General features: G+C 46.2%; 1 protein-coding gene and 1 long non-coding RNA gene across 6 annotated transcripts in view; both read right to left on the bottom strand.

The window, feature by feature from the left end:
• Positions 1 to 15580, bottom strand: part of ZFHX3 (zinc finger homeobox 3) — a 240549-nt gene that overhangs the window by 87346 nt on the left and 137623 nt on the right. For all 5 annotated transcript variants that reach the window (XM_045047115.1, XM_019819974.3, XM_006941677.5 and 2 more), the window contains one exon: positions 12357 to 12588. In XM_045047115.1, the coding sequence (XP_044903050.1) occupies positions 12357 to 12588 (232 nt within the window). The remainder of the gene's footprint in view (positions 1 to 12356; positions 12589 to 15580) is intronic.
• LOC123382427 lies at positions 5349 to 12350 on the bottom strand. The gene is made up of 2 exons (XR_006590788.1): positions 8218 to 12350; positions 5349 to 8157 (listed from the first exon to the last, which is right to left on the bottom strand). It is a non-coding gene; the product is annotated as an uncharacterized LOC123382427 (long non-coding RNA).

The following is a 15580-nucleotide window of genomic DNA, read 5'->3' as shown; positions in this document are numbered from 1 at the left end:
TTGGGTTACAGCGGTAGGCAATGAAATGAAATTCCTGTCCTAGAGATACACATCGCAATCTTATACAAGTCCTGTGGAATGTGAACGCCCATCAGAAGAAGGTGCAGGACAGGAGGAGATGAAAGACTCGGGTGCTCTGCCTTGGTCATCCTAACACATACCCTGACCAGAGACAGTTTCTCATTCCTGCGTGTGGTGTTTACATTGTAGTAGAGACAACGCATCCTCAAGTCAAAAGGACAAGTCTTTCCTGTGCTTCACACTTAGGCAATGAGTCACCAGGAAAGGATTTTGTTTTTGGAAAAAAAGCTGCTGACCCCTGGGCTAAAACAGAGGACTCCACAGTGCTATGTGGTAGGCAGAAGCCTCTAAGCAAGCAGTTCAGGGGTCAGTGGCGCCCCCTGATAACTATAGTCACCCCTCTCCTCCCTGCCTGGAGGGACAACTCTACTTGGGGGTGATGGAGAGGGAGACACCCTACATCTGGACTATGGTGGACATGCAAATTTCCACAACAACCTGATTAGTGTAAGTCATACTGTCACCTCTACTGCTCACACCTTGCCAATGACTTCCCATCTTGAGGGAAGGAAAATTCAAATCCCCCCACACACTGCCAAGGCCCCCAGGGGACTGGGCTGCTTGAACCACACCTCCCAGCCCTCTGCCTCCTCGCCAGCCCTCTGCCCACCCTCAGCCCAGGGGCTTTGCACTTGCTGGACCTCTGCCAGGACTGCTCACATTTGCTGTCCTCTGCTCAGCTCCAATGTCGCCTCCCCAGAGAGACTTTTTCCGGGGCATCTTATGTAAAACAACTCCACCAACTCACCCCACCCTGCATTGCTCTATTTATTTGTATAGAACCTTGCACACCTGACATTCTGTATTTGTTTATTTGGTGTCTGACCACCACAACCCCCCCCCACACCCCACAACTAGACGGAGAAGTCCAGAATCCGTGTTCTCCTCCTGCTGGCAGATTCCCCAGAGCATAGAGTGGTGCCTGGCCATGCTAAGGACATGTCCATCTTTGCAGGACTAAAGAGCTCCACCTCTGGACTCAAATCAGTCACATCTTCACCAGCCAGCCAACGTTCTTTTCAAAGCAAGAAAGGTCAAACATGGTCTTTCTTCTATGGATGCCTTATCTTTACCTCTTCAGTTCCAAAGTCGTTAGCACCTGCCCAGCCTCTTTGTACTTCCCTATCCCACCCTTTTCAAGAATCATGGCCCCATTTTATTTTCTTCTGATTTTTACTGCCAATATAGCCTTTGTTGTTGCTCTGTTACTAATTCCAGACCTACCAACCCCAATTCCAGCTAACGTATACTACAAAATTCCAGCTATGACCATAAAAACGTCCAGGGTGGACACAAGTTTGCACGGCTGATGGCCAGACCACATCCTCATCTCAGCAGTGCCTCACGAGGTTCCTGTACTGGTGACAGGCTAGAACCCGTTCAAATAAAGACCCCTGCCCCCGGTGACTGGGTCAAAGCTGCCCTTTCCACTCTCTGGGGTTTCTCACTGCTTTGGGGACTGACTTAGAAAAGAGAAGCACAGAAGACGGTGAGTGTTAGCAAGCCATGCAAACCACTGCCAAGTCTCAGAGAAGACCAAGGCTTGCACTCTGATGTCACAAATAACTGCTGCCCCTTTTCTCACCTCAGTCTCATGAGTTTCTCCACTTCTATACTGAGAATTAAGCAATGAACCACATTCCTTTCTAGGTATGAAAAGCCCTGTCCTCGGGCCAAAGCGCTACTTATCCCCTGGATGAGCCAGTCAACCCACAGCAAGGAAGGCAGGCACAGTGGGAAGAGTATTGCCCTGAGCCTCTGCTCCGACTCCCAGCTTTGCTGCTGTCTAGAGCTACACTGTCCATGAGAACTTTCATCAGGGAAGGAAATATCTACTATCTGCAGGATCCAATATGGCGGCCACAAGTCACATGTGGCACCAAGCACAAATAGTCCAGAACTCTGCAAACCTAGAGACGTGAGACATCTACACTTGGCTGTGAACTGGTGACCGGTCTCTGCTTTATGCTCCTGCAGTCAAGGAAGGCCCATCTGGAAGGTGGCTTTGAGGCCTGCATCCCGGGATCACATTCAGAAAGATCAGGGTTGGGACTGAGGATGTGCCAGCCCTAGAGACACATGGGGACAGGTCCTCAGCGGAAGTTATTAAGGGTGAAAACTTCTGCCCTGGGACCTTTAGATAATGTCAAGCATGGAGCATTCAATACGGAGTAAGGTAAAATCAAAGAATAAAAGTTCCTTCAGGTACTTCCAGCAACCCAAATCCTTTGGATGGAAGCCCAACCAATTTACACCACACAGAATTCTCTACCGTAACAGGATGTGGAATATGGTAAGGCTCTGGATCTGGGGGCATTTACCCCAACCAGAGAAACAAAACAAAACAAAAGCAAAAAACAAAAACAAAAACAAAAACACAAACAAAAACAAAAAACCAGGGCTACCCAACAATATCCACAAATCCGGTGAGTTCTGCTTGTCCATGAAAGTACCAGTGGGCAACAGTAAGGAGTCAGTATGGCTATAAATCCCTCTCACACAAACCTTCTACACAACTGGCCTGCTGGAGCGCCCAACAAGGGCAAGTTCTATCGATGCTGAGAGTGTCACGTTTCACAGGCATGAAAATGTCCCTACACAGGGCTGACTGGTTGTTCCCTGGGGTTTCCCAGGAGGATGTGTGAGTGGAGGCTGTGTCAGGACTGGTGAGAAAAAAATCACGGAGAGATGAGCTCGGCGGGCATGGTGTTCTGACCCGACTCTGTCCTGACGAGTTTCCTCCAGCACCTCTGCCTTCCTCTGGAGTCCCCTTCCATGGAGCTGGCCCTGTTTCACCTGCCAGGGCCCTCAACAAGGATGGAGGATGGGAGCTGTGGAGGGTCTCCCCAACATCGGGTCACCACTGTGTCCACCTCCACATCCCACCCTTCCCTCCACACCCAAAAGGACCATGTCGAAGAAGGAACATGAAACAGACTTCAAATGTCCTCAGAAAGCCCATATTACAGACTGAATTGTGTTCCCCCAAAATTCACACATTGAAGCCCTAACCCCAGTTCCTCAGGTGTGTCTGTGTTTGGAGACAGGGCCCTTGAAACATAGAAAAGGAGGCTATTCGAGTAAAAGGAGGCCCTAAACCAATCTGACTGATGTCCTTTTAAATCCAGACAGACAGATAGCAGGGAGGTGCACACAGAGGACAGGCCACATGAGGACAGGAGGCAGCCGTCTATAAGCCAAGGAGAGAGGCCTCAGGAGAAACCAAACCTGCCGATGACTTGATCTTGGGACTTTCAGCCTCCAGAACTGGGGGAAACACATTTCTCTTGGGTAAGCCAACCAGTCTATGATATTTTGTGATGGCAGCCCTAAGCCAAGTAAGGCAGTCCAGAAAGAAAAACTCTGTCCTGAGCTCAGGACTTTAAACCAATGGAAACAGTGGAAGAAAAGAACACAGATTCTTTTTTTGACTTCATGAGAAGACGACAGTTTGGGATCAAATTTTAAGTTAAAACAACAGGTCTGTTCCAAGAAAAATCACACACTGTCCAATTTTTAATATTCTAATTAGAGCAAAGGTCAAGGATCTTTTAAAAGCAATCAATAGCTCCTTTTGTTAACATATACACCAAAGGTCTCAAGATAGTCTTGAGATATGAACTATAAAAAGCCCTTTAACATGAACTCTGCAAGATGCATCTTTAGAAAGTCCGATCAAACTCCCTCAACACTGCTAATAGAATAGGCTTACATGCTTATTTGAAGCATACCTCTCACATTGAGAAAAACCAAGAAAAGGAAGCAAAAAGAGAGAAATGAGAGCAATAAAGACTATACCCCATCCAGAATTGGCAGAAAGCAGGTGGTGGGTGGGTACCATATTCTTTAAAATGGAAGCCAAAGAACTTCATAAAAAGTGCAGTCCAAACCCAGCCTGGGCCTGCCATAATTCTAAGGAATCCCAGTGAGGACCTCAACACTTTGTCAACTATTCTATAAATATAAGTTATGTAAAAAGAACTTTCTCAACTGTTCTATAAATCTATACTGTCCAATGAGGTAGCCATGAGCCACATGTCATACCAAGCACTTGAAATTTGGCTAGTATGACAGAGACACTGAATTTTTTTAAAAGTTGATTTAGTGTGTGTGTGTGTGTATGTGTGTTTGTGTGTGTGAGGGGGGAGAGAGAGAGAGAGAGAGAGAGAGAGAGAGAGAGAGAGAGAGAGAGAGAACGTGCACGTGTACAAACGAGGGAGGGGCAGAGAGAAGGAGAGGCAGAATCCCAAGCAGGCTTCACATCATCAATGCAGAACCTGATTCAGGACTCGAACTCACGAATGATGAGATCATGACCTGAAGTGAGATCCAGTTGGCTGCCTAACCCGCTGAACCACCCAGGTGCCCCAAGAAACTGAATTTAAAATTTTTATGTAACTTTAATTAATTTAAACTTAAATAGCCATATATGGCCATGACTACCATACTAGATGGGCAGGCATGGATCTGGAGACGTTCACTTTGCTCTCAAGGGATCTAGAAACCCAACGACCACGGAACTAAGGACAGTGCTTATACTGATCTGGAAGGACACAACACCTTTCATTTCTAGTCAATGTGTAAAAAAAATCATATGAAACTATAATTCTCATAATTGGGTCACAGTTTGAAGGGGGTTCCTTAACATCTGTAAGTCTGAGAAGCCTTTGAGCTATTTTTGTAAGCAAAGAGATGCATGTTCTATTTTCCTCCCTGGCCCCCAACCAAGGTCAGGAACAAGTTTAATATAGAATATAAGTAGCCCAAGATATGGATCCTTTGCACATTTCTAAAGGCAAAGCAAACACAAGCCATTATTTCTCTTGAAAACTACATTTGAGCAATACAAGAGGTACTAAGTGCCGAGGCTGGGGTGAGGGACGCACACACAGGGCCACTGTGTCCTGCTACAGTGGTCATCACCAGGCCCCTCCCTTCCAATGAAATCCCCAAACCCCAACCGACACAGCAAGAACACCCACTCACTAACAATCCTTGTTCACCTGAAGGTCAAGTTTCAAACTTTCAAGTTCCTTAGATACCTCTTTTCAAAGGTGACTTGGCATAAAGGTTTCACTAAAATAACACTTGGTGTGATATGATATTCTAAGTTTCCCCCGGGGGTTCCTGTGTTTCTGGGCTCTCTGGCATGCTCATATCCCTCAACAGGGCACCATCCAATACTGACTCAACACACACACACACACACACACACACACCCCTCCTAATTCCAGTAACCACCAGCAGGTCCCTGGTTTTTTTTTTTCCTTTTTGCAGTGCTCCTTGTTACCACCCTCCCTAGAAGAGAGTGGCCATGGTATTGCTGCCTCCCAGAGTGGGCAGCACTAGGTGGCCATGAGGACACACACTACTACCTACCCCAGAGGACAGTATGGAAGACAACCTAGAGCCCCCAACCAAGAACAAGGCTAAGTGGCCCACAATGTGTAGCCACACGTATAGCCCACTGTACAGGGCAACGTATGCTCCAGATTTATATAGTAAAATAAAACAAACAAACAAATCCCTGGTAGCTTTGATCAGCTCATAAAAATAAATCAACTAGTGAATGGCAGATCTAGAATATGAAAGGGCGAATGAATAAGCATCACTGCAACTCAGGCTACTGCAGCCAGGTTTTGGATAATATCTTAAAGGTCCAGGTCTGGATGTGGATGTTAGCCTCTCCTGGAAAAGACAGAGAGGAAAGAGATTACATGGGAGGTTGGAGACTCTGGACCCATTGCCCAAGCCACTGGTGTCGTGACATCTCACCCTCTTCGGAGAGACCCTTCCAGACCAGAACATGGGACGGCAATGAAACCACATTTCAGACGTGTCCACCTTCCAAAAGACCAGATCATTAGCATATTGTGCAGAGAGCAAGCAGGAAAGTTTAATTGCCCTTAATTACCCAGTTCGAGAAGGCTCCTAGATAATGGCTCTCAGATTTCTTGCCTGGCATCGACATAATTTCCCTGACTCTGGCTTCATTATATTCCTAACTTAGAAGCGACGGCCTCTCCAAGATGCCTTTCCATAACAGACGCTGAAATTCAAGGGAAGGCTGGACCATCCCCACAAAGGTTTCTTGTATGAAGAGTCAGATCCTCGGCGTCCACACTGGGCTGATGCATGTGCGGGATGTGGGAGGAGGGAAGGGGAGGGCACACTAGCATATACTTACAGGAAGGACTAAGACAAGGAATATGTAATCAGAAGCCATCACAATTACAAATGTAAATGAACAGGCAATTGGCGCTGACCTTTGTAGATTGTTAGAGGACTAATTAAGGCAAATCAGAAAATCTGTTCCAACAGAAAAACAAGACAGTGTATATACCCTAAGAACTACTCCTGTCCTCGCCATGTAGATGCAAAATGCAAGAGAATCAGACGGTAATCAAACTATGTATGCTTTACAGTGACAAACAGAAAAGTGTCTCTACGACAAAAGACAACCAAGATTTACTCTTTGGTATGTTCTTAGCAATAGTGTTAGTATCTGTGTGTACACGTGCCATCAATATCTGAGTCCTGCCATGTGCCTGACACTCTCTTAGATTCCACGTTAAGTAGATCCCACCCATGAAACAGCCAGAGACGCCAATTACAAACTTTGCTGAGAATGGTTATTTTAAAAGCTTTAAGAAAAATACTTTTACAAAATAGAATCAAATTAATCAAACTAACAGAACCAAATCATGTTATTCTATAAACTCCATTTTTCCTTTAACGGTATTATGCCCTCTTTCACGCTGACACATAATGATCTCTCTTTATCCGTGCGTTGTCAAGTATCTTTCCAAAAAGCACTGAGGTTTATACTCCTATTGTCCAAACAGTCCTTGTCAGAAAATATATTTAACACACAGTCATATTTTTCCACTCCTCTGTAATACATAAAATTTCACTCACTCCAATCTGTTATGATTTCTTTTACATGTAATGTCTTTAGTTGGCAATATTTTTATCCCCATACCTTTTCCCAAGTCCCAACAACAAGACATACCATAAAAAGGCGAAAAAAAAAAAAAAGAACACAGCTGTTTGGTTTTACAAAAACAATGTTTTGGAATTACAGAACTGGTCTTAACATATTTCAGTGCTATGAGAAAAATTACTCTAAAATTGCATATAATTTAGCTACTTATAGAAAAAAAAGATGTACTTCATAGTTAGAAGGCAGCCTCATACCAATTTTGAAAAATAAAAACAGGACAAAATGAGAAAGTTTTGAAAAGAGAACATTTTCTTACTCTTTTAAGCTGCAGAAGTTAAAAGCAAAAACTCCCTGAAACATGGTATGAAAAAATGATCCATCAAGAGAAGCCAGTGAGTGTTTCAGAACAGGTTGTCACCAAATCCACATTATCACTTGGCAAGCCTCTGCCTCCCGACCCCAGGAATTCACGACCTCGAGCGCCAAAGACGTGTCAGTGAAGGGGGATGCCAGCTTCCGCTCCAAACAAAATATTCTCTTAAACTCCAAAGAGCTGTGCCCTCTGTAAACTGAGTCATCATCTGGTTGCCTCGAATGCCTGGGCTGGCATATCCACCAGGGTATCCACATCAAGAGAGGAGAGGAAACGTCAGAGGCGTCTCCCGACTCATAAAAAGTCTTGAACATAGTCGGCGTGCAATCGAGAACCGTTAAATTACATCTGTGCAAAGTCTGGAGCTCTAGGACTATGTGCAAGAGAAAATAGTTAAGGCAAGGGTAAGACAGAAAAAAGGAAGAAGAGGAGGAGGAGGAGGAGGAGGAGGAGGAGGAGGAGGAGGAGGAGGAGGCAGGCAGACAGGAGGAACACAAAGGACCTCTTGTCTTCCAGAAGCCCAGGGCAATGATATAGTGAAATTAACTACAGCTTCACCCGGGAGCCAGAAATGCCTTTTTAATAAGCAAACAGGGAAGTGGTCCTTCACATGACCCACCTATGAGAGCTTTCAATCTTCCATGAGCTTCCAGTCAACTAAGGGGAAGTAAACAGCCAGTGCCAATAACGAAAGGCTAGAACTCAGTGTGTCAGTCAGTGCTTAACAACGAGCCTTCTCTACCTCTACCTCTACCTCTACCTCTACCTCTACCTCTACCTCTACCTCTACCTCTACCTCTACCTCTACCTCTACCTCTACCTGGTTGTGGGCACAAAATGAAAAGACCAAATCCCAAAAAAGTCCAGAGAACACTTGGTCTTGCAGAAAATGCACTCAGGCCCATTACCAAAAAACTGGGCAGGGAGGCAGAGGGGAAACTTCACCTGTTTAAATTACTTCCTTTTCTCTGAGCTGTATATTTCCAAGCCATTTTTTAAATGGGAAGTCCCATTGTGCGTGTGTGTGTGTGTGTGTGTGTGTGTGTGTGAGTGTGTGCACACGTGCATATGTGTGCCTGCCTGCCTGTCTAGCGTGGGGGTGACGTGGCAAGCATAAGCACACAACTATCACACTAGGTTAAAGACAATATGATACAGGGCCTGGCTTGCCCACGAGCAGAAGGGTAAAGCCTCACACAAGCAGGACCACGCAGGGGGCAGTGGTGTACTATCAGCACACCTCCAGCAGCTGACACTTGGCCCTTTGGTGCAGGGCAGGGCCTAGGTGTTTTAAGTTCGGCCACGAGGCCTCTCAAGGGCTTATGCGATCAGTGACAGGTGTGAATCCTGGCCGCTACCACAAAGTTCTGAAGGGCGGAGGAGAGCTTCACCGTGTCTCCTCCTCCATACTTACAAATTCATGCGGGTTGGAAGGCTACGTGGCGAACTTGACTGACTGGAAAACATACTGGCTTTAAGTTAACAAGGAAAATCTGAAGAGATTTTTTTTGTCAACCACAGGGAAGAAACTATTCTAGAGTTCTCTCCACCAGCCGCAGCAAGGACCACGCAAGGATACCTGTGGAAAGAAGGTGTTGGGGGACTGGGGTTGGAGGTCCTGAGTTCAGAGAAGGAAGTTATTTCTTTTGGACAACTTTCCGGTGTGTGGACAACAGAGGCAGAAAGGAAAGAAGAAAGAACACCATCATTTAACTAGCTGTTGACAGAAGGCCAGAGTAGAAAACTCTAGACAGCACACCATTTACATGCAGTTTATAGTTAGAACAAGCAGGGGTCCCCAAAAGGTGCTCGAAGACCTCCCCATGGCTTCCTTATGCTACACGAATGGCGGTTCCAGCTGAACACTAATGTCCTGACCCCTACTTGAGAGAAGAGAAGATTGGGAATATTTGATAAAGTCTCTGTTGATAAATTTGAAGTTGATGACTTTCAGTGTCTTAAATTCACCTTTTCTTGAAAATATTCTCTCAAGAAGTTAGGAGCCAATCCCTATGGGGAAGGAGGACATATTTTAAGAGGAGTTGTCTTAAAGGGGTTTCTAAAATGGCACCAAGTTACTTTTACTGTCAACGTGAACATTACCTAAGAATTTGCCCTTCTGTCATTAGGGAAGAGTATGGGCTCAGCCCGCATGTGTGAGGGAGGAGGGCGCAGGATGGAGAGGGAGGAGGGTGGAGAGCAAAAAACATGACTCCAGGCCAAAGACAATACAAAAGGATTTTGAAATACAGAAAGGAAGTCTATCATCTAGACTAAAGTTGCTCATACACTTCAGGGGGAAAAATAACTCTTAATACGCATTAAATGAGAGAAACCCAGAAGGCAATGGTGTAAGAAAGCAATTCCAGAGCGGACTGCATAAATAGAAGTATTACATTATAAAACAGGGAACTGTTTGTTCCAGTCCATAGACCCCGGGTGAAATGGCAGCTGTACACTATTTAGTTTGGGGCACCTCATTAATAAAAAGGGAATTCTGAGGAGAGTGAAAGAAAGAATTGAAGGGCGAAAGGGACCAGCTTTTAACAGAAGATTAAAACAATGACGTATGCAGAGCTGGGGGAGAAAAAAAAACAACCCTGAAATAAATAGGTCTGCATTTATGGATGGGACAGGAGAATCCTGTAAAATGGCTCCACAGCAAAATAATGCCAAGTGGCAGGATCAAACAGAGGCCAAAAGGCGGAAAACGGGGACCCCCACAGGCAGATGGCTCAACAGGCTGTGTTCGGGCATAGATGAGTCTGGGGTGTCGGCCTCGCCCCTCATTCCTGAGCGCATAAAGGTGGAGGGACAGGGTCGGGCACCAAGAGGAAGCCCCCGAGATCACAGCATTTGAACTTGAACCAGAAGAGACATCTGAAAACCACAGGGGAAAGAACAGTCTTGCAGTGACCCAGAGGTGACAAAAGTTATGCTGGCACCCAAGAAATGACCCTGGTTCCTGAAGAAAGAAACTGGCCTCTCCATTTTGAGAATGAAACCTCAGCTACTCCAGCAGGGAGGGCGCATGCTCCCCGTTTCGTATAGCAGCTCACTCCATTTACGTAAAGAGACCAAAAAAGCAGCAAGGGGGTAGGGACAGGGGCAGGGAGCAGAGGGGTCTGGAGGGGCTCAGGAGGGACATCTCCAGGAAGAAACGAAGCTGACAGAACAACTGATCTGGCAGGGCCTTCAGAGACCAGGAAATGTCTACTCTGGCAGAGGGCTAGCCATGAATTAATCATAGATACCTAGCAAACCAGGGAAAATAAAAAGTTGTACAAGAAGGTAAATGAAATTATAAAACTCTACATGGCTCAGCTGTGATTAATATTTATAGAGTTAGAATAATGAAAACACTGAATATTAATATAACCCCAAATTATTATTTAATCATCATGGAAGATGAGGGGAGAGAAGACTGGGTATACAGCGGGGGCTGGGGAGTGTGATGTAGGGGGTCCAGCGGTGATGTGCAGGGGAGTGTATGGAGTCTGAGGTGTCCACGTGTGAGTTTGTGGGTGGGTGTGTGTCAGTAGAAGTGTGTGGTTTGTAGAATGGAATGCTCGTGAAAGTCTCACCGTTTAGAGTAGAAAGCCAATAGATAATGTCTAAAACATAAAAAAAAAAAAAAAAAGAAATCAAAGCACATTAAGAAAGATGGAAATATGTAACAAAACAAACAACTAAAAGTTGAAAGCCATAGCTCTGGGCAAAGGGATGGGGGACGGGGAGGGTCATGCCATTTTTCTTAAGGTTTACATAACTTATTGCCTTTAAGAACTATAAAAATGTGAAATTAGATAAAATTAAGATTAAAAACTCCACAGAAATCAAGCTTTAAAGGACTGGGAGCCAAGGAACGGGGCCTAACTCCCAGATGACGCCAGAAGGTGGGGCAGGCCGAGGACCACGAGCCAGGGGCCAGGCTGGGAAGGATGGCCAAGAGAAACACGAGGACAGGACAGAAACACAACCTGGAAGCTCGAGGAAGGGAGCTTCGGCGTGGGACCATGCAATACTTCCAGAGACCACAGAAAGAATAGAAGAAGGCCCAGCAGGTAGCTACAGGGTTGGGTAAATCCAAGGTCAATGGTGACCTCTCAAGGGTGGTTTGCTGATGCAGCGAGACAGGCTGTGGTAAGCTGAGGCACCGGCTGGTGATAACAGATACAGGCTATTCTTTCAAGAACCTTGAAGATTCTATTGCAGAGAGAGAAGCAGGACACAGGATTGTGGGAGAGCTCTTGTTCTGTTGTTTTTAAAGAGGCCCTGATGCCCTGTGATTCCACAGTGAGAGAAAGGGAGTGGAAGGGCTGAAAACACAGAAGGAGGATTCTACCAGTGAGGTCCTGGTGGGAAAGAGAACCACAAAGAAGCGGAAGGGAGTGACGGAAAAAGGGGACTGTGGTGGAAGCCAGGAGCTGGCGAGGTTCCGCTGGGGGCCCCGACCCTGTGGAGAAGCAGGCAGCACCAGGCCATGACTCGCAGAGGCACCCTCAAACCCAACGGGAAAATGTTTAGAACAAGCGCAGGCTGTTCTGATCCTCTCTGAAGTTCATTCCTACACACTGGACTTGAGGACACAAACTCTTATCCCTACCAGCGAGCAGGCCATAATTTAGCACTTGCTTTATGTCCATCTGGACCAATAAAGTGAATCTAGAGTAAGCACCGGAGGAATCTGGGGATAGGAGACACAGCATCTCCAGTTGTCCTGCTCATTGGGCAGTGGCCTGTGACACCTGAAGAAAGCGAGGCGAAGTTCCTTCAGTTAAAAAAAAGAAAAAGAAAGAAAGGCAAGAATGCACACAATGTTCCTTCCAGAATACGACGGTCAGCTGTGCGGTCGGTGATGGGACACGAGGACGAGCAGCAGCAAACCAAAGCCCTCGGGAGGTCCACACCGGGCCCCCACCAGAAACCACTCACCAACGGGCCCGTGAGACCACTCACCCGGATCGGTGGAGGGGCACCTGCGGATGGTGAAGATCTGCCCCAGGTCCTCGTCCTCCTCGGGAAGGCCCTTCTGCAGCCGCTGCAGCTTGCGCAGGCTCTCGCTGCGCTGGTGCTTCATGGAGCGCACGTGCTGGATGAGGTTCAGCTTGGCCTTGGTGGAGTAGTTGCACAGGACGCAGTGGTAATAGCAACTTTCGCCCTCCACTCCGCTCTCGTGCTGCTGCAGGTGCTGCGAGGGGCAGAGGAGAGGGACACGTCGTGGGTAAGCCACTGGAAGCCACCACCGCCACGAGCCCACCCGTTCCTGGCCGGAGCCCAGGGCGGAGATTCCTGGGAGGGGCTGTTCTGTCTTCCCCAACCTTCTTCTCCAGCAGTGCTTCAAGGGCCAGCAGCCAGCAGACTCCCCTCCCCAACTCCCCCGAACGTCCCTTCCCCGGCGGCTTTCCACGCAGCTGCTGATGCTGACAGTGCCGACCCTCCCCAGGTGACCTGGGTCTTCCTGGCACAATAATCCAAGGTTCTTCCTCAGACTCTCCACAATGCCCACTTTATTTAGATCAGGGTTTGCAAACAATGGTCTGTGGGCCCACTCCAACCTGCTGCCTAATTTTGTAAATAAAGTTTTAACAGAACACAGCCACATCCATGGATCTGCGTATTAACGATGGCTGCTTTCCAAGCACCAGAGTTGAGTAGTTGCAACAGAGACAGCATGGGCCTCAAAGCCCCAAATATTACTACCTGGATCTTTACAGAAAAAGTTAGACAACCTCTGCTTTAGGTGATAGCCTATATGGTCACACTCCCTGCATAGAATCCTAGGTCAGTAACGCAGAGCCAAAGCTGTTGTCTGGCTTTTCCACAAGAATGACAGGTCAAGTTTTTATATTTAGAACCACAGTCTATTAGGAGAACCTAAAATTAGGTTTTCCTTCGGATTAAAAAACACACACACACACACACACACACAGAAAAATAAATTTCTCCAGACTGGTTGCCTGTCAACATCTGAAGGTCACTTGGCTTAGTGCATCAGATGGTCAAAGTTACACTCTTGATTGTATTTGTGTGTTCTGATTCCAGAACAAGGAAGCCCAAAACGTGGCAGAAAGCAGACACACACAGGATTAAAGTGAGAGGTGCAAGAACAGGAGAGGTCATGGGAACAGTTAGCAGACCCCAGACTTCTGTGTACTGTAAAAGACTCGAAGATTATCCAAGGACAAAACTCACAAACTCTGTGTGCCTCTTTGAGAAAACGGTGAAAGGTATGGGCCCTTCTCACTAACAGCTGAGGAAGTAACAAGCTCCTGGTATAGAGAGGATAATCTCCTTCATTTCAAATGATCCCATTTTAGGAGAAGAGGGAATTTTTCTACTGGCTGCCCTTTATAAAGCAGGGCAAACAACTCCAATAAACTTAAGTGAATGACCCAAGGTCACCCAGCTACTTAGTGGGAGAGAGGGAACTAGGACCAAGGTCTCATGTTCCTCCAGCATCCCTGAGGAGGAGCAAACTCAGATCATGTGTTTTATGTGCTTGCGTTATTACCTGCCCTTTCCTCCTTCTCCCCACCCCCATCTCCAGACCCCAGAGCCTGGCTCAAGAAGACACAGGGAAGACACAAAAAATGCCTCGGAACCAGCATGTGCACACGCCAATGCCATGCTAACTGTTGCTCATCCTGCTTCAACAGCCGTCTTCTCTAGATTATAGCTTGAGACATTGAGAAGGCAGAGCAGTTAGAATGCCCTGCGCTCCATTAAAAATACCCGAGCAGCCCTACCAGCACTTCCCATTGAATGACACACTCCAGGCTCAGGTGCTCACATGTACACATTCTTTGTTCTGTAGAAAACTATGAAAATCCCAGAAGCATGTTTGAGCTTTATTGGAAGAGGGAAGGATGAACGTGCCAATGGACCGTTGCAGAAAAATCTTTGTGGGGGATGAAAGGGAGGCCCAGGCCTTCAATCATGTAAATTGGCTAAACTACCCCATACCTAACTGTTGCTCTGAGGCCAAGGTATAGGCAAAAATGGGAAGGGCTTCATAGGTACCAAGAGAACAATCCCTTCTTTCCCCCAAAATGGACGATTTGACACACTCAGGTGCAGAGCTTTGGAACAAAACAATATCCCCACTAGTAACAGCCATCCTACAGCAATTTCACAACCAGAAGGAGTCGGCAGAACTGGCGAACTCAATGTTAACTGTTAAGGCAATGACAACAACTTATAATAAAAAGCTACTTTCTGGAAATAAATTTGAGCTGATTTCCTCTTTAATGGTTTATCTTCAATGTGCCTGAGACAGGGTCCTTGAAGAGGATTTCAGGAGGGTGGAATTCACCAAAGCAATCTTTTTTGGAGGCTACAACCCTGGGGAGAAGGAGGGCCTGATGGGCTAGATATAAAGGGAAAAGGATTAGCTTGCCCACGTTCACTGTCCCCAACTTCCCTATAGAGTCCTCCCGCCCCCCAAAAGTCAAAAACTGGACTAAGATATTTCTGGGAGCAAGGGGTCTGGCTTGGGATTAAGGAGCAGGAAACTTGTATGAGAGCCAGCATGGGGAAACGTGTACTGCTGTCTTGGGTCACTAAGGCCAAAAGAATTACATTTATTAAAGCTTCAACAACAACTGATGAAATAAAAGATAACAGGGAAAATAACCATGGAATCCAAAGCAATGAATTTTATCGAGGGATTTTGGTAAGATCATATAGTATGAACTCAGAACAAGAATCATTAAAGCCTTACCCCAAAATTCCCATTACCCTCCCGTGAGACAGGATTTCCTTGCAATAAGGCACTGAATCCTTAACATAAAATTGTAATATGGATATAAAGGCTCTTTTCCAAATGGCTGGTGTTTCCAACCTCTGAGCCAGAAGAGAGGACAACGTGGCCAAAAAGAGTTGGATGGGAGTTGAGATGTCAAATGTCTTTTGTCCTTAAATCCATAGGCCCTTGGGTGATAGAACTATATAAATCCTGAATTGACATAAACATCACACTGGGAATTCCTGCTTTAAAAATAACCAATATGATGAAAATGTTCCAAAAACACTCTATACTCAATCTCCTGGGGGTAAATGGCAACCTCTTGTGCCACCAGGAGTTCTTCCATCTACCATTTGGGAGCCATTTTGGAAAGGAAATGGACACACGCTACAAATGGTAGAGAAAAGAATACGAGGAAACAAGGTAAACAGGTCTA

Source organism: Felis catus, chromosome E2 (assembly GCF_018350175.1).
Source record: "Felis catus isolate Fca126 chromosome E2, F.catus_Fca126_mat1.0, whole genome shotgun sequence".
Classification (NCBI taxonomy): domain Eukaryota; kingdom Metazoa; phylum Chordata; class Mammalia; order Carnivora; family Felidae; genus Felis; species Felis catus.
Note: the sequence above shows the minus strand (reverse complement) of the source record. Positions and strands in the feature narration are given on the sequence as shown.